The following is a 19,776-nucleotide window of genomic DNA, read 5'->3' as shown; positions in this document are numbered from 1 at the left end:
GAACTTTGTCCTGCCATGTGATACCGAGGATGCGTCGGAGGCAGCGCATGTGGAAAGCGTTCAGCTTCCTCTCCTGTTGTGTGCGAAGAGTCCATGACTCGCTGCAGTACAGAAGTGTACTCGACACAAGCTCTGTAGTCCTGGATCTTGGTATGTTCTGTCAGCTTCTTGTTGGACCATACTCTTTTTGTGAGTCTGGAAAACATGGTAGCTACTTTACCGATGCGTTTGTTTAGCTCGGTATCGAGAGAAAGAGTGTCGGAAATCGTTGAGCCAAAGCACACAAAGTCATGGACAACCTCCAGTTCATGCGCAGAGATTGTAATGCAGGGAGGTGAGTCCACATCCTGAACCATGACCTGTGTTTTCTTCAGGCTGATTGTGAGTTGAAAGTCTTGGCAGGCCTTGCTAAAAGATTCACAAGCTGCTGGAGATCTTTGGCAGAGTGGGCGGTGACAGCTGCATCATTGGCAAAGAGGAAGTCACGCAGACATTTCAGTTGGACTTTGGACTTTGCTCTCAGTCTGGAGAGGTTGAAGAGCTTTCCGACTGATCTGGTTCGGAGATAGATGCCTTCTGTTGCAGTTCCAAAGGCCTGCTTCAGCTGGACAGCCAAGAAAATCCCAAAGCAGGTTGGCGCAAGAACACAGCCCAGTTTCACTCTGCTTTGGATGTCAAAGGGGTCTGATGTGGAACCATCAAAGACTGCAGTGCCTTTCATGTCCTTGTGGAAAGACCTGATAATGCTGAGGAGCCTGGGTGGACATCTGATCTGATCTGATCTAATCTGTTAAGAAAATAAATAACAGTAAATGGAGTACAACCTTCAGCAAAATGTGATAGTGCTGGACAGCACTTTGACTGGCAGTGCACCTGGGTATTGGAACTGGAATCTAAAAAGCATTACTTCATCTACAATACTGAGAGGCATGGCTTAGTGATCCAGGCAGAAGTAGCAGCAGCGGCAGCAGCAATCCTATCATCATGGACATTGCTATCTTTGAATCTTGGATTTAGAAGTTGGGGACTGATGGGAAAAAATGTCATTTTAAAACACAGCTTTAAAATGCTTATTGCACATTCTGAAACGATTGCATATGCTTTTCAGTACCACCATGCCCACTGAAAATCCTCTTAAAAGTTAAGGAAAAAAATGGGGGGGGGGATTTCTCCCCTTCCAGTTTTCAGAGTGTCTGCACCTCCAGTTCTGCCCCCTCCAGTGTTGGCATCCTTTAGTCTCGGAAGACTATGGTATCATGCTCTGAATGGTGGTTCTGGAACAGAGTGTCCTCTCCAGTCCATGAAGCCTGGGTAAAGTAGGTATGGAGGATAGGCTGTTACCCATGCAGCAAATCCCCCCTCTCCACGTTGCTGAAATGGTCAAATGGAAAGGCAGAGGCCAATACGGTTGGTTCCAGCGGCGTCGCAGGAGTTGCCAGAACGTGACTGTGTTCAGCCATGAACTGCCTCAGGGACTCCGGCTCCGGATTTTGCCTCGAGGTTGACTCCTGAAGCCTTTTCCATAACTGGATGTAGCCACAAGGCAGTGGAGGTTTGGGATCAGAGTTTTCCTTCTCTCAGATGAGCTGCCTTCCCAGGCTAACAAGTCCCATCTACCTGGTGGCTGTTTAGTAGCCTCTTATGACAAGTACAGTAAAACTGAGGGCCTATTCTTATCCCCCAGCCCCCAGGGGAATCTGCCCCTCACCAGTTTGTCTTTCAGAATTGTTGGCAACCTTTATCATGCTGGCATGGTCTACCTTGTGACATCACCAGTGCCTGCCTTGTGAGTCTCAGGTTTTGGGATGCTGCTGACCTAGTAATCAGAACTCTTCAAGAATCATCACCCCATAGGGGTAAGGACAAAATAAATACCTTTCTTACACAGAATAAGATTTGATAAGAATCATCCTGACAAAGTAATTCATTGCTCATTATTTACATCGCAATGAGCACAAACCTCAGAGACTGTTTCCTATGGGCACCTGTTGAAATGAAAGGAGTTGCACAAGAGAATTCTCATTCATTCATTTAATTCATTTCAGTGATTTTTTCCCCCCCTTCTCAGGAATTGTTCCAGCTGGATTTTGTCCAGCCCAGGGTAGCATCTGCCAGATGAGATGGCACAGTATAGCGCTCTTCTGAGTCAGTGTTTTAAATATGGGGTTGTCTGGATTTCCAGCCCTAAATTTAATGCTGGAAAAGAAACGCAAAGCTTCGATCTGCTAACGAATCACATGAGAACAAAGAGGGCCTCCCCACATGATGAGAAGCATGTGTTTTTACAGCAGGAATGTGCAGTCGCCAAACCCAAACTTATGATTACCAAATTACTGCTTTGCATATTTCCCTACAGTGAGTCTGTACCAGTTACTTTCTATGTTTAGAGCTTGTTCCATACATTAGTTTTTCTTTTGCTTTGTTTTTAAAACAGGAACCCCAGTCTCTCCTGGTCCTTTTCACCATCCCTAGAATCTGCATTCAGGACTGCTGAATGTAGAAAATAACAGTAGCATGACAACCTCTGAGAACATTGAGGAAAACCTTTCATTTATCACGGAGGAATTCCCCCTGCATAAGATACCAGTATACATGACAAGCATAAATGCAAATATTTTTCCACATGTTCAGGTGCCAGGAAGTGTCCCTATATGGCATGAAAATATGGTTACTATACTTAAGAGCCCTTGGGTGAAATCCTAACCAACTTTCCAGCACCAAGGTAAGGGCAATGCCCCTTACCTTGAGGAAGCCTCCATGACTGCCACCCAATTGCAGGATGCAGCACATGCCTCATTGGAACTTCGTTGTCAGCGCAGGAAAGTTGGTTAGAATTTGGGCCCTTGTTGTACATGTTGATATCCATGCAGAGTAAGTGGAAGTCAGATTTATGTGAGACACTGAAGATAATGCCAGTAACCACAGTCAACCACATCTGTGGCATTAGATAGGAAAGGGGCAAGATCCAACACAGAGTTGCTCAATGTCTGACTTTTTAGAACTCAAGCACTCATATGTTCATATTGGCCCAACTAATGCTACGAATAGCATACAAATGGATTATTTTTATGCTGTAAACTGTGAGCACAAATCAGTAGACTGTACTTTTTGTGTTGTTCTTTTACAATTAATCAGAATCTATGAATATCCAAGTTTAGATGTTGATTTTTTCATCACAGAGATGGTGACAGATATTTTGATAATGTATTCTATGGGTATGAATCATCATCATTGTCACTGTCACCATCATCATCATCATTGGTGCATTAGATCTGTGCTTTGGATTCATGTTTTTGATCACAGTGGCACCAGCAAGTGCTGTGATTCATGATTCATCTCAGGGACAGGGATTAAAAAAGGGCCAGCCTTATTTATTTACTCAGCGTGTGGTCGGTCTGTGGAACTCCTTGCCACAGGATGTGGTGCTGGCGTCTAGCCTAGACGCCTTTAAAAGGGGATTGGACAAGTTTCTGGAGGAAAAATCCATTATGGGGTACAAGCCATGATGTGTATGCGCAACCTCCTGATTTTAGAAATGGGTTATGTCAGAATGCCAGATACAAGGGAGGGCACCAGAATGAGGTCTCTTGTTATCTGGTGTGCTCCCTGGGGCATTTGGTGGGCCGCTGTGAGATACAGGAAGCTGGACTAGATGGGCCTATGGCCTGATCCAGTGGGGCTGTTCTTATGTTCTTAGGAGCTGGGGACTAATTGGAAACATTTTTGTGGGGCCCCAGGTCTGTACAATCTTAGAGGTATAAATAAAATGTATTACAGATGTAATAGCTCTATGGTAGAAAGCAATCAAAATGTTCGCTTAAAAAGCACATGTGAGTTAATGGACCACATGGCTCTAAGCACATTTTAATATAAAATTTCATACATGTAAAGCCTACAAGTAAACAAAATGTGTAGATTACCTATAAATAGTTATAAAACCACTTGTATTGACTGTGAAATGATTTAGTAAAAATATTGATTTTATGTTGTTTAGAAAAAAAAATTCAGAATGTCCATTGCAATGTGGTGTTGTGTGTATTTGACAAGACTAGATTACCTCTTTGGCATGGGGCCCAATTGGGAACAATTGGTCCAATTGCTTTAAAACCAGCTCTGGATACAAGCTGCAATCTGAAGGGGTATTTGAGGCTCCTCTGTGTAAAAACTATGAGGCTCCATTCCTCAGATCCAGGGTTGAAGAAGAGCAGGAAGAGCAGAGCACTGGGACTTCTTTACCAGGAGCAGTGATGTCATCATCAGGAGTGCTCAGGTGCTGCCTTGGAAACTTTTTCCAAAAGTTTTTCCAAACTTTTTCTCTCCTAAGAAGAGAAAGAGCAGGCTCAGCAGGATGCAAATTGAGATATTTGCCAGAACATCTGTTAATGTAGAAGCCATCCATTTTCCCACGATCTGCCAGAGAAGCAGTATGTAGCTCATGTTATATTAAGGCTGAAATCCTATGCATAGTCACCTGAGAGTAAACCCCACTGAATACAGTAGGACTTACTTCTGAGTAAACACTAGGCTAGCACTGTAATACACCTTTTATATTTATCTGATTCTTTAAATTACATTTTTAAAAATGTTAATACATTTGTTTTATACTACAATATTGCAATCCACTTCAAAAGTTTGGGATAAAATGAACTAGATCTTTGACTGAAGCATAACTTTGAAAGTAGAATAAGTGGCAGGAGTTGAAAATATTCAAATAAGGAAATTTGTGTTTGGTTTTTGGTTGCTGCTTAGTCTTTGTTGTTCATGGCTATGAGGGGTAACATAATGAGCTTCTGCATTTCAAAATTTACCACTACATTTTCTGCGTGTGTGTACGTGTGCGCCAAAGTGGCACTGTGAACTGCTTGATTTCTGATTTTTATGGTGCAGCCCACCCACGGTGAAGCCCATGGACATGGGTGTGATCTGAGATGGGATTGCTTAATTTTATTTGAGTGTATTTGTATTGTATGCTTCTCTGGCAGCTTTGGCTCAATGCATAAATGCACAGCAAGAATGCAGAAATAAAATACTTTTTATTTTGGATTATAAATAGTGGTGAATTGGATTGGATGGTGGATTGAGGGGGGCTTGGATGGTGGATTGGGATTGGATGGGGATGGTGGGCTGGATTGAATGGGGGATTGGATGGTGGACTGGAAGGGGGATTGAATGGGAGGGGTGGATTGGAGGGGGGCTTGGATGGTGTACTGGAGAGGTGGATTGGAGGGGGAACCAATCCAATGGAGGGGGAACTGGGAAAAACCGACGGGCCATCGGAGAATCTTGAGAGCCACGTTTCCTAGTCCAAGTTCTGGGCTTCCGCGCAGGATGCCCCACAGCGCGCTGCACACATTTCTGTGTTGCAAGCGGGTGGCTTCGGTTCTGGCGGCTCGCTTTCAATGCAAGCCAGCTTGGAGGAGGGGCCCCGCTTGCATTTGGACACGGGGGGGGGCGGGGATGAGGGCCAGGCCAGCCTTTCCGGGCTTCTCCGGGGCCTTCTTGGCGAGGCCAGCTTCAGAGCTGGAAAGTTTTGTGTGCGCGTGTTCACGATTGGAGCAGAAGCGCCGAGACTCGGGCGGAGGAAGAGAAGGGGGAAGGATCGGGGGCGGGAAGGGGGGAGGGGATAGGGGGTGGGGCGGGCAGGGGAGCCGAGACGGCGGCAGCAGCGAGGAGGAGGAGGAGGAAGAGCAGCCTTCCCTTCCCTGCGCCGCGGGCGATGCGTCTCCTGGTCCTGACGGTGCTGCTGGCCGGAGTGCCTTCTCCAGGTAAGAGGGGGCGGGCGCGGTACCGACCAGCCGACCGGGGGGGGGGGGCGTTCGACCCTCTCCCGTCCCCTTGCAGCGCTCTGCAGCTGGATCCGCATCCGGTGCTCCAGTCGCCGTGCAAAGGGATGGAAGGGACGGGCACAGCCTTAGGGGAGCCCTGGACACCCAGGCGGCGTCTGCCTGGGAGCTGAGCCAAGGCGGAGGAAGAGAGCGCCCGGGACACAAGCCTAGGCATGTCTACTCAGAAGTAAGCCCCATGATAGTCAGTGGGGCTTACTCCCAGGAAAGTGGACAGGATTGCAGCCCAGAGCCCAATTCCAGGCATGACTACTCAGAAGTAAGTACCAGTATAGTCAATGGGGCTTACTCCCAGGAAAGTGTGGACAGGATTGTAGCACCAGACTTGCTCCTCCACGCCCATTTGTTGCGTCCACCCCTCGCTGATGCTTCATGCGCTTCTCACTCCACCACCCGCAGGGTCCTCTATGTGGGAAGCTGGTGTGGCCCTTCACGGGTGGTGAGCTGGGCAGGGGGGCAGGCAAACCAGCCTGGCCTCGCACCTGGGGCTTTTGCCCCCTTGCCCCCCTCCAGGCCCACCACTGAGGCAAGTGGTCTTATAGCTGAGCAAGGTGGGAGGTGTCCCTGCTGGGGTAGTCGCTTGCTTGAAGAAAAGTTTTACCGCAGCAGAAGGGGGGTGAGGGATGCCCCCCAGCCCTGAATTTAAAACTTTGGAATGAAGAAAAAAGTCTTCCTCCTGGGTTTTCTCCAGGTTTCACGTTCAATCAGAGCAGAATGTGTGAAGAGCAAGTCACAAGAGCATGGCAGCCTGTGATAGCCATGGCACCTCAGCACACATGTCCACACAGCACACATGAGCTCAGAGCGCTTGACATGAACCCACCTCGGGCTACACCACACTGACTGATTGAGTCTAACGCTTAATGAGATGGACATCCTGCCCCCTGGGAAGTGCAGCAGGCGGCCAAGTGTTCCTGCAGACTTCCTGCCACAGTGGGAGTGAAATGGTGACAGCTGTGGGAGAGTTTATCACAGTGCCCAGAGGTACAAGATAAGGCCAGGCTCTTCTCCATTGGACTTGCTGCTGCTGTTCCTCTGGGAGTATAGACTCGAAGCAGCTCACAGTGCCCTTTTCAAACTGATTTGTTCTGAGTCCTTCTATTGTCTGGTTTCACGCCTGATGTAGTTCTTTTTGTAAGGCCAGCTCTGTACTGTGTGAAAGGGTCAAACTAGACAGGTCTTGGGAGATGTACAAATCCCATCATTTCCCCTTCCTCCCTGTGAAATGCTGCTGCTGTAGTAGTGCTTATGGCTGTCTAGACTCTAGAGCAGTGGTTCCCAAACATTTGAGCGCCAGGACCCACTTTTTTAAACAACACTCTGTCTTAACCCACCTAGGTTTACCAGACTAAAAAAAAGGAGAACTGGAAATTTATTTGTATGTATTTAAAGTAATAATAACCTGAAAAAGCATTTTCCTATAACCTCAAGCATTTTATCTCCCTTTGCGAGGTAATTAGCCGCTATGGTATCTGAATTTTGAATAGCCTAAGGGCTTGAGGCAATTGATTCTGATCTTTCCATCACCTTTTGGCAACCCACCAAAAATCTAGGTCAGGAACTCACAGTTTGGGAACCACTGTTCTAGAGAGATAATACCCCTGTGAAATCACAAAGCCCTCTCCAAATCTGTTCTTTTAGTGTTCCCTCTCTCTGAATAGCATTACTGTAATTGCAACCAGTTAGAGTCCTCTACCAACTGGAGCTCTTTTACATTTGCCTTTCCTACTTTCTCCTAGGAGGGGGCAGGATTGGCCATTCTTTATTCTTTCAGGAGAAAGCTTTATTAAATAATTCCCCACTCATCTCCCTTGGCAACAGACCTTACAGCCACTCAGACCATTGTTAGGCTCATCTACACTAACTGGCTGAAGTTCACCAGAGTTTCAAACAGGGCTCTTTCCCAGCCTGACCTGGAGATGTGAGGGATTGAACCTTACCCCAGGCAAAAGTGTAGTATTGGTAAAGTTTGAAGTGCAAGAGCTTGTCATGATACTCTCATAGCCTCACTAACAGCCCAATCCTATGCATGTCTACTCAGAATTAAGTCCCATTAGAATCAATGGGGCTTACTCCCAGGAAAGTGTGGATAGGATTGGGCTGTAAGGCTATACAGTAACAACAAAATCATCTTAAAAGTTATTCATTAGAGTATTTACTTTTCCTGCCATTTATTCTTACTTCGAAAATTATTACACTCCATTTAAAGATCAGTTCATTTTATCCCAAACTCTTAAAATGAATTGCAAATGAATGTGTAAAAACTGAACAATGGAATTTTAAAAAACCTCAGATAAAATATAAAGTGTATATTAGACTATGCATGTTTACCCAGAAGTAAGTCTCACTGTGTTCAGTAAGTCTTATTTTCAGATAAATATGCACAGGATTGTAGTCTTTATGTAACTCTAGCCACCTACTGTTTTTCAGGTAGTTCTTGAGAAAGAAGATGGCTTAGTGTTAGACATTAACACAGGTGCCTAAGCAAATTTATCCATTTGCTTTCTGCTCATGTGTCTTCTCTGGAAAGGTCCTTTGACAGAGATTTCAAAGTGCTCCTACTGAGTGCTCCTACTGATGACATCACCAGTCCTGCTAGAGGTGAAATCCTGGAACTTTGCTTCCTCTCAACTACTGCTGAACCCAGGACCCCCTAAATGCAAAGCCTGTGGCTTATGCACTAAGGTGCAGTTCCTACCCAATCACATATTAAAAGGTTATATGGAAGATCATGTACTTGATGTACTTGATGACAAAGAGAGAGACATCTCTCTCTCTCTCTCTCTCTCTCTCTCTCTCTCTCTCTCTCTCTCTCTCTGTTGTGAGCTGGATGAACGGTGTACAGCGCCAGCTGCTGCCCGGCTGCTTGGCTTGCCTATCTCCCAAGGCCAGAGCACCGGCACTCCCGGGAACAAGACAACACAAGGCAGAAGGTCTCCACCAAACGCCTCTTTACTATATACAATATGTACAACAACAGTCCAGATATCACACGAATCACAGTTCTCACTGACGTAGCCTTCGGCACTAACTCCACTCTGCATCTCCCACACCCCAGCTTGTCCCTGCTGGACTTTATATGCGTGTCAGCCAATCAGTGTGGAGTAAGAAACTGCTAAGTCACTATGACTCTGCATGGAGTGACACACACACACACACACACACACACACACACACACACACACAGGTAGCAGTCACCTGGTCTACATCACCCGATGTTGCATCATCCTTTCTTCCCAGGATGCTGTGCTGGCTGAGTCAGGCCAAGCCTTCAAGGCCTTCTGCTATTCAGCCTGTAAATTCTCTCTCAGTACCAGGGATGAACCCTTAACACTCTCTCTCTCTCTCTCTCTCTCTCTCTCTCTCTCTCTCTCTCTCACACACACACACACACACACACACACACACACACACACACACACACAGAGAGAGAGAGAGAGAGAGAGCGCTCCTCCAGTCAAAAAGGTTCAACATTAAGTGTACACAGACATCAAAAATAATGTACACCAAAGACAGTCTTACTAATTTGATCCAAATCTTAAGGGGAAAGGAGGGGGAGAGATAGAGGGGAGAGATAGTGGAGAGGACAGAGAAAGAGTTTAAGGCGCAATTATAGGTGCTTTGGTGCCAAGCTTTGGTGCTAGGTTCTGTGCAGCTTTTGGCAGACCCGAGAATGATGAAAGGACATAGGTGGTCTTTGCCTTACATTTGGATCACACAGTCACCTGGACAGGCTCCCAATATTTATGGGAGCCTGGGGGTATGCATACATAGTGGTCAAGGCATGGCCAGCGGAAGGACCCTAACCAAATTATGAACTGTGTTCCTATGATTCTTGATCAAATGGCAGAGCTGCCTGTCCAGGCTTGTGGAGTTCCTGTGCCACTGTGCTTTGCCTCTCAAACCAAGCTCCACAGAGCCACCTCTAGGAACTCAGCAACCTGGAAGTTTGGCAATGACACGATGATGACATCACCAAATGTCTGTCCCCTTTGTCCAGAAAGGTTGCCTGCCCCTGAGTTAGGACCAATGCACAAACTTTCTACTCCATAAATCATTCTGATGAACAATCCTAGTCCTTGTAGGATGGTATTTCTTCACTCAAAATGCAGATATCTAAGCGTTGGAAGCAAGCAGAAAATACATTTTTAAAAATCTGTACGAGAATCATTAACTTTCAAATAGATGATAGATGGAAACAACTATGGTGTGCTTATAATGACTCCTGATGTAGGATGAACGTGTACAAAGGCAGGAGGATGACCGTGGGAAGCCCTGGAATCTGGGGTATTGATGAAATGCTGACTTGCAGACTGGAACAGGAGCTTCTAAACCAGAACAGGGGCTATCACTTTCCTGATCTGCGCAAGAATTCCTTGTATCTTTTGGCACTGGAGCAGACAAAACACAACATGAGAAGTTTTAGCCAGCTCATTAGAAAAAAAATAGAAACAAATAATCCTTTTGAATAGCTAATTTCTCTGGAGCAGTGATTTTCAACCTTTTTCATCTCACAACACACTGCAAAGGCATTAAAATTGTCAAGGCACACCATCGGTTTTTTTTACAATTTACAAGTCACACCACACAGCCAGCCAGGGGCTTACATCCCCAAGTGGGCCAACTAATGTATGACCCTCCCTCAAACTCCCCCGGCACACCTGCAGACCATTGTGGCACACTGGCTGAAAGTTGCTGCTCTGGAGAAATCAGGGTGTGCTTGTTTGTAGCAACTCTTAGATCCTCTTTGAACCCTCTTGGCTGCTTGCCAGTTACAGTTTTTGTCACCTGAGTGCTTATACACACAGTCCTGCAGTGCATACCCCCCGCTGCAAAAGCAGGGACATCAAGCACATCTGACACTTTAGATTTCCAGTCTAGGTATTGTAGCTCTCTGGGGGCTGACAGTGATCACAACCATACCTCATGCCTGATTCTATCCAGTTTGCTTTCCCCCAGGGGAAAAAGAACATGGGTGGCTGACGTGCACATTTTTGCACAAGCCAGTTGGATGGGGAAAAACTGTGGCTGGCTCTTGTTGGAGGCTTAAGAATCATGATGGAATGTGCCATCCAAAGCAGTGGAGTTGTTAGATGACTTTCCAATGTGCTTTCAATTTATGGCCATAGTTCCATGGATATCTGAGGCCATGCGGTGGAAAACTCGGTGACAGTAAAACGGATAAGTTTTGCACATTCCTTTTGCCCCAGTTTTAGCATGGTGCAGTGGCTTAAGTTTTGAACTTGAGAGACCCGATTTCAAACTCTCGCTCACTTGTGAAGCTTTCTGCATGGTCCTGTGTCAGTCACCATCCCATGGCATTTATGTGGATAAGAATGGATAAAACCACATATGAGCTGTTATGCACTATGTGGAGGAAGGGTGGGATGTAATTGTGACACAAACAGCAGGGATCCTTTAGGGTGCCACAATTTTAGCATTATAACTGTAGCACTGTGATTTTGTGGATCACAGTCCGCTTCATCAGATACTTGAAGTATAAGTTGGCCCACATCTTGTGTGAGGGTTAAACTCTGAGGTTGGTACATAAAACCCAAATCACATATATCCCTTATCCTTATCCATATAGACCCAATCCTATTGGGCGTGCGCCGGCCCAGCACTGGCACTCAGTGTTGCAAATGTACTGTAAGGCGCGCCTGCAAAACCTGGATGGCACTGGCTCAGTGTGAGCCTGCACTGAATCAGTGCCTGGTGGAGGCTGTTTGAATGCCACCAGTAGCGTAGCTCGCAGGGGGCAGGGGGGTGGTCCACTCCGGGTACTACCCTTGGGGGTGACACACCACAAATGCCCCAACATCATTAACATCACAAAGGTTAGGAGTAACCCCATCATACCATATGCCGTTGGATGCAGAATCTTCAGCGGAATGCAATGCAAAAAACTGGATTGAAATAGCTCCTTTCCATCAAAAGTTATGGCCAAAAAACCAGAAACAAAAAAATGCATGGAACTCTATGGAAAATGAAACCGAGCCATATCGTGCGTTTACTCATGAGTAGGCAAACTTGCCATAGTTCATCGGACAGGGCAGGCTGAGAGGAATCCAATGACACCAGAATGGTTCCTATCCAATGAAAGCAGCCCCCCAAAAATGCCCAAAAAGGAAGTCCCTCCCTCCAAGCAGATGAATGTATTGAGCCCCTGTGAAAAGAGAAAGTAAACCACAAGTGAGTAAGCAAAGTGCCTTGGCTCCTGGTCGAGTCAGGCAAAGGGGAATGCAGGGCTAGCTGCATGGTCCCAATCTGATGAAAGTGTAGCTCAACAAATGCTCCAGAAGGCAGCAGCCCCCAAAGAATAAAACAGGCTTCAGCTGGTAAGGTCCATTTTATTTGTTTTTAGACCTGTAGAGCCAGGTGGGTCCTGATAGTGCTATGCTTGAAATATAAGAATTTACACTGAACTGGGCACTGGGGAGGGCTGAAAATCTCACTGATTTGTGTGTGTGTGTGTGTGGGTGTTCTTGCAGGCAGGCTATAGAGAAAATTCACTTGGTGGAGAAGGGCTGGCTTCCCCTTATGTAATTATCTGTTATTCTTTAATTATTTATTTTCTGGGAGTAAGTCCCACTGAACACAATAGGACTTACTTCTGAGTAGACCTAGCTAGGATTGTGCCTTTTGTCATGCAATAGCAGCCAATGTGGAAAGTCCCCCCCTCCCAAGGAGGCAGGAGGAAAAAGGGGGATGGCTGAAAAGGAATGGGTATTTTTATTTTTTAATCAATTTTTGGAGACAAAGCCATGCAGTATCCTGTTGCCACTCCCTTTCATCTGGCATTCAGACATAGCCTGCTTCTAGAACCAGAAAGTATACCCATCTTGGCTTGTATCCGATGATAAAATTTTCCTCGCAGAAATTGTTTGATCCCCTTTTAAAGGCGCCTAAGCTAGTCACCATCACCACATCCTGTGGCAAGGAGTTTCACAGATTAATTACTCACTGGGTAAAGAAATATTTTCTTTTGTCTGTTCTAACTTTCACAACATTCAGTTTTAGTGAATGTCCCCTGGTTGTAGTGTTGTGTGAGAGGGAAAAGAACATCCATGCATAGTGTAAGATGTCCCAATCATGTGTTTGTGTGTTCCCAGGTGACTTTTTTCCAGACTGAAGAGCCCTAAATGCTGTACCCTTCCCTCAGAAGGTGCCCAAGCTCACTAATCATTTTGGTCTCTCTCTTCTGCATCTTTTCCAGTTCCACTATCTCCTGGCCAGAACTGTATACAATACTCCAAATGTGACCTTACCATTGATTTGTACAGTGGCATCATATTGGCAATTTTATTCTCAATCCTTTTTTTAATAATCCCAAACTTAGGACCAGAGTATTTGAGGGACTGCCTCCTTCCATATAATCCAACCCATCCTTTGAGGTCATCAGAGGGAGCTCTTTTAACTGTGCCGCCATTGATGGAGGTGGTGAAGATGGCGATGAATAGGGATGGATACAACTTTTCAGTGGTGGCATTTTGATTATGGAACTCCCTTCCCTTGGAACTAAGAACTACTCCCTACTTGGCGGCTAATTATTGATACAATCCACTGGGTTTTTCATATGCCTTTACTGTTTTTAATGTTTTATTGTTTTTATTGATTATTTGTGCTACTGTTTTTAAATGTTGTAAGCTGCCTTGAGTACCCTCACTGGGACAAAGGTGGGTTAAACATTTATTGCATAAATAAATAATCCTTCTTGTGCTAATCAATACAAAAAATTATGATAATCCACTGGGAAAAATGATAACTGGTTTTGACCTTTCTGTCTGTTGTGGACAGTTGATGATCTTTGTCATCGCCATCACTACCTTTTCTTGGACCTAGTGCAGTAACTCATGGTATCAACCAAGGAGTGTGCAGACATGGAAGTAATTGGCAGTTACAGCCAATTACTTCTGGCTTATGAGCCACTGCAGAGCTTGCCTGCCTCACCTATTCACTCTGCTCCAAGGTCTGCAGCAGCTGGGCTCTGAACGACTTGGCTGAGTTGGCCAGATTCTGAGTGACTTGGCCAGGCCACCTGACTTGGCCGGGTCGCTCCTGCTGCTTTGTGAACAAGAAGCTGCTCAGAGTGACTGAAGATGGCCAAGGCTGATCAAGGGTATCACACCTCTGAACCCAGGCAGCTCAGTGCGCTTTTCCTGTGGTGTCACCCTCTCAATGGGTTTCTTATAGGGCAGCCCACACCTTCTGCATACCCCTAGTAATGCCCTTGGTCTTTGTTGTAGGATGAGTACTGCAAAATATTCTGGCATCAACTTGCAACCTCTCTGAAAGATGTTTGAATCTGCCCCCCCATAAGAATACCAGCTACATATTTATTGACGAAAGAAATAAGCTCCTTTTTCAGTCTTGTTAGTCTGCTTAGATGCATTTGGCTGTTCTTCCCTTTGCAGATATCTGTGAAGCTCTGAACGTGACAGTCTCACCAGGACCCAGAGTGCAGTACGTGGTTGGAGACAATGCTACCCTCTTCTGTCATGTTTCCCAAAAAAGGCGAAAGGAGAACCTGCTAGCTGTCCGGTGGGTCTTTGCCCTCCCACCTACCGAAGAGTATCTGATGATTAAAATGACTAAATTTGGGGTAGTTCAGTATTATGGAAACTACACACGTCTCTTCCACAGACAAAGACTTCGTCTCCTTGAGGAGAGACATAGAACAATGTACACTTTTTTAATCTTGAACCTTCAACAAGCTGATCAGGGACATTATATCTGCAAAGTGCAAGAGATTGGCAAGCATAGGAACAAGTGGACAGCCTGGTCTAATGGAAGTGCATCCACTGAAATCCAAGGTGAGAAAATATCAGCTCCTGTTGTACTCGTTTCTTCATTTACAGTTGTCATTGAGCTCTGTGTATAGAATAAATCCTGCCAAATCTCAGTATTAATCCAAACATGGAATTGGAAGATCACTCAAGACTTGGTGCTTTTCTCTATCTAGTAATGTTAATTGCATCATCATCATCATCATCTTCATCATCAGACTATAAGGACAGGTTTTAACATGTCTGTATTTTACTCAGGCTGCAATCCTATCTGCATTTACCTGGGAGTAAGCCCTGTTGACTATAATGGGATGTACTTCTGAATAGACATGCATAGGATTGGGCTCTCAATATCTTTTTTAAATCGGAGTAAACCAGTTATTCAACAACAATTTGTGTATGATGCAGCATGTATAATAAATAATAATAATAATAACAACAGTATTTATATACCGCTTTTCAAGAAAAAGTTCACAAAGCGGTTTACAGAAAAAATCAAATAACTAATGGCTCCCTGTCCCAAAAGGGCTCACAATCTGAAAAGATGCAACACCAGCAGACAGCCACTAGGAAAGACACCTCTGGGGTGACGTGGGCCAGTTATTCTCCCCCTGCTAAATAAAAGAAGAACACCCACTTGAAAGTCGAACCCTAGAAAGCAGTTGTGTTTTGGGCTGTCTTACCACCTGCTGTAAGTGTCCATTGACTTTCTACAGTCCTTAAACCCAGGGCCGTCCTGCAGGTGTTGCAACATGATCACATCATATTGAGCAAGCTTTTGAGGTGGATGGCAAGCTATTATTGTTGTTGTTGTTGTTGTTATTATTTTATTAATTTGTACCCCGCCTTTTTGCCCAACGGGCACACAAGGCGGCTAACAAACAATTTAAAAATACAACATGAAAAACAGTTAAAAACAATTTACAATGATTAAAAAGCTAAAACAAAACAAACCCCGTGGATTTTTATGTAAAAAGCAAGAACGCCAGCCAGCCTGTCAACAATTAAAAGCTTTTTGAAATAAAAAGGTCATCAGTCCACGCTGAAACGTTAGCAACGAGGGAGCAGTTCTCAGTTCTAAGGGGAGGGTATTCCACAGTTCGGGGGCCACCACCGAGAAGGCCCTCTTCCTGGCCGCCACCTCTCTCACATCTCTTAGTGGCGGCACAGTCAAAAGGGCCCCCCCAGAAGATCTAAGAGCACGGGCCGGATTGTAGGGAAGGAGGCGGTCCCTCAAATAACCCGGACACGAGCCGTAAAGGGTCCGGCTATACGTTTACCCTTTATGTAAAGAGCCGTAAAGGGTCAAGCTATGAAGGCCCCTCCATCTGTACAGCACTCTCCTCCAGCATACTGCTGATGGAGCCCCTCCAGTTCACACTTGGATCTTCTTCCCATTCACTGAATCACCTCCTTCTCATTCTCTTTACCCACTCAGCTGCAGCACGGCAAGTTCACTCCTTCCTTTCGCTTCTGTGCGTCCTTCCACTACCTTCCATTTCTCCATACTTCCACAGATATTCTTTAAAATGAACAAGAAGAGCTCTTCAGACTTGGCTCCTCCTGTTTAGATTTAAGAAACTCAGTGTGAGGACAAGCAAGGAGACAGTGCAGAAGGGGAAGAAAGGGGCAGGATCGCTCTTCCTCACCTCTCCCTATGATTGCAGCCAAGTGGGCAATGAGAGCAAGGAGGTAGTGGTGGCACTCTCAAATCCCCCTTCTCCCTCCAGCACTGTTGAAGAGGAAAAGGGCTGCTGCTGTCCTAAAGGGAAGGGGGCTCCCTCTCCCCCCTAATTCAAGGAGGGTTTCATTGAGGGCATTGTGCTTCATTGAGATTCATAGTGGTGGCGTTGGCTGTGGCAGCAGGTGTTATTTTTGCTCTGCCTCAGACAGCCCTTGGGCTCAGACTGGGCCAGCTTAATCTCCTGAATGCTGATTACTCAAAAGGAAGTTGGAATGTTCTAGTCCTTGCCTAAGCTGACTGAGCTCTAGAACCATATCTGTTAATCGTATTCTGTCATTTTCATGGATTCCAAAGGATTCTGCATCAGATCTAAGGGTGCTAGGGCCAAACTAGAAGATGCATGAACAGTTTCCTCATTCAGAACAAAGCTCCTAGCTTGGAATATAGATTTAGAGGGCTGCAGATGTAATTGCAGAAGGAAGAGGAAGTCTTCAACTATTTTCTTCCCCATTTTTCTTTTTTTTTTGGGGGGGGGGGGGAACAGAATACAGGTATTCCCTTTTCTCTTGTAGATAGAAGAGCAGCTGAGGGAAGGTGATCTTTGAATGGCTGGAGGAAAAACCTGTCTCATCGCTGATGCTCTGATCATATTTGCAACCCTCTGCAGTTCCATTTAAATTTTTAAAAAATGAAAGAAATTGTTCATGTGTCTCCCACATCTTGTGCAGCTTGACTGTTTGCCCACACTTCTTGCGACTGGATCACAATTTCCGTCTCCTTTCAACAGGAAACATGCTGTTACAGCAAGAACAGAGGAGAGGTCTGTATCGGAGATTAAAGGACTAGGCTTATTAAACTTCCAGATGGGGAGCCATGTAAATCTGTTGCAGCAAAACCAATAAAAAGAGTCTTGTGGCACCTTAAAGACTAACATATTTATTGTAGCATAAACTTTCATGGACTAAGTCCAGCAGCTGTGTCCTTTGGGATCCCAGCCTGCATTGATTCTCCTGCAGTCAAGTCATTAATTACATTTGTGAAGAATTTCTAAATCAGGCATTCTTTATGTTTAATATGAAAATGGTCTACCATTTTCAGTGAGATTTACCGCTGCCTTTTTTGCAGCCAACTTAGAAGAAGAGACTGCAAGAGTAAGAAAGCAAAGCTAAAACTTCATCTGTAGATACATGACAGAAATGGTGTGAGACATCAATGACCCATTTGTTGGATGGATGTCACAGGAGTGGGGGCTTATAGCACATCTGGTCAGGGAGAGGAAGGCCCATGGGCCTGGCAGTGACAGGGAAGTGGGCTTGTTTTTTTGTCTGATTCTCTAGCCATATGCTACTGTTGCCTCAGCTCCCAGGTTAAACTGACTAAAGGCAAAGATAACTGTATAGCGCACACTTAAGTGGCACTGCTTCTTGCTTTGGACATGATGCCTGACACGTGTGTCTAAAAGATTGTCTATCACTGCTAAGGAAAGTTTGGATGAAGATAGAAATCATGTTTTAAGTAAGGTGGATGTACACGTACTTTCACTGCATTTTCAGGTTCTGGTTTTCAGGGCAGTGAATATGTTTTCAGGCTACTTCTACTATATTTACAGTGCATTCCTATGTTTGTCTACTCAGCAGTAAGCAACATTGAGTTTAATGGGACTTACTTTGTGTAAGTGTATACAGCATTGCAACCTTACATGCTTACATCATTTTCACTTGTAAAGTCTAAAGTCACAGCTTAGCTTTGTTGTTGGCATACATCAAATAACTCAAACCCAAGGCAGGCCTTAATCATGCAGGGGCGGACTCCTGAACCGCTTTTTTTGATGCCACAGTTTTTCATATTAAAAACCAAAGTCCATCATAATTCTTTTTGTGTGCCTGTTACAGTGACTTCATCCAAAGTTTCAGATGACTCCACTGCAGAGAAAAACCACAAGGCCTGGAAGTTTTTTGAAGGTTAAGTATATGTTTTTCCCCTTTTATCATCTTTACAAAGATACTAGAATCTACTGAAAATTTCTCTCGTGCAGCTTTGATTTAAAAATCCTAGAAAGCTGCACCCACCGAGTATGTGAACTCTTCAAGGGGTGGGTCACAGCTGTATTCATCCTTGCTTTTACTTTAACCAAGAAACCACAGAATTTGCCTCAGGGTTCAAAATGTGATTAGGGCATAGCCTACGCTCTGTGGGTAGAGGGAGGGTGCAGAGGCTATCTGCCATATGCCCTCTGCTTCTCCCATTGAATAATGCAGTATCTTATTTATTAAAAGCATTTATATCCTGCCTTTCCAAGTCCAGATGGCTGACTCCAGACAGCTTACAAAAAATAACAGCAATCTTAGTATCTTAGCCACCTCCCCCAAGGAATATGCTTCATCTGTTAAGGAGTTAGTGCGGGGGGGGGCGGGGCAGTGCAACCCACACCACTTGCAGCCTCAAGGGGAAGATCAGGAAGTTGGGCTCCTGGTAAGCAGGGGTGTTTTGATGGGCCTCTCCTACCTGCTACTTCCCCTTGCATGCCACTTAGTGACAGTATCCAGTGGCAGGCCCCTCATTGTCCAGTTGTCTTTTCTGAGTGAAAAAGATGGGGAGAAAAATAGGCTTTCTTTCCTATACAATACCCTGCGCTGGCCTTAGGACCTGTGGGGCCCAATTGGATACATCTTTTTTTTTTTTGCGGGGCCCCAGGTTCACAGCCAAGATCTGTATAGAGATATAAATAAAATTTATTATAAGTTTTTTATCTCTATAATAGAACGGAGTGAAAAAATCAAAATGTTCACTTAAATTGCATGTGATTGAGACATACAAAATTTTGCATGGGAAGTGGATAGTGAGATGCTCTTTACACTCTCACATAACACCAGAACCAGGGGACATCCACTAAGATTGAGTGTTGGGAGGGTTAGGACAGACAAAAGAAAACATTTCTTTACTCAGCATGTGGTCGGTCTGTGGAACTCCTTGCCGCAGGATGTGGTGATGGCATCTGGCCTGGATGCCTTTAAAAGGGGATTGGACAAGTTTCTGGAGGAAAAATCCATTATGGGTTACAAGCCATGATGTGTATGTGCAGCCTCCTGATTTTAGAAATGGGTTATGTCAGAATGCCAGATGCAAGGGAGGGCACTAGGGTGCAGGTCTCTTGTTATCTGGTGTGCTCCCTGGGACATTTGGTGGGCCGCTGTGAGATACAGGAAGCTGGACTAGATGGGCCTATGGCCTGATCCAGTGGGGCTGTTCTTATGTTCTTATGAGTTAATGGACTAAATGGATCTAAGCACATTTTAATATAAAATAGCATACATGTAAACCTACAAGTAAACAAACAAAATGTGTAGATTACTTTTGAAAAGTAAATAGTTATGAAACCACTTCTTTTAGTGACTGTGAAATGATTTAGAAAAATATTAATTTTATTATTATTTTTTTACTGTAGTGTAGGGGGCCCTTAGTT

The 19,776-nt window shown here is 45.0% G+C and overlaps 1 protein-coding gene across 6 annotated transcripts in view; it reads left to right on the top strand.

Annotated features, from left to right (window-relative positions):
• The first annotated feature begins 5,658 nt into the window (after positions 1-5,658).
• VSTM4 (V-set and transmembrane domain containing 4) overlaps positions 5,659-19,776 on the top strand; it is a 51,668-nt gene continuing 37,550 nt past the window's right edge. For 3 of the 6 annotated variants that reach the window (XM_066620139.1, XM_066620135.1, XM_066620136.1), the window contains exons 1-4: positions 5,659-5,765; positions 14,258-14,656; positions 17,101-17,133; positions 18,206-18,274. In XM_066620139.1, the coding sequence (XP_066476236.1) occupies positions 5,717-5,765; positions 14,258-14,656; positions 17,101-17,133; positions 18,206-18,274 (550 nt within the window). In that variant the 5' untranslated portion in view covers positions 5,659-5,716. The remainder of the gene's footprint in view (positions 5,766-14,257; positions 14,657-17,100; positions 17,134-18,205; positions 18,275-19,776) is intronic. The other 3 variants (XM_066620137.1, XM_066620138.1, XM_066620140.1) reach the window with 2 other exon arrangements.

The sequence above is a fragment of the Tiliqua scincoides genome, chromosome 3 (assembly GCF_035046505.1).
Source record: "Tiliqua scincoides isolate rTilSci1 chromosome 3, rTilSci1.hap2, whole genome shotgun sequence".
Classification (NCBI taxonomy): domain Eukaryota; kingdom Metazoa; phylum Chordata; class Lepidosauria; order Squamata; family Scincidae; genus Tiliqua; species Tiliqua scincoides.
Note: the sequence above shows the minus strand (reverse complement) of the source record. Positions and strands in the feature narration are given on the sequence as shown.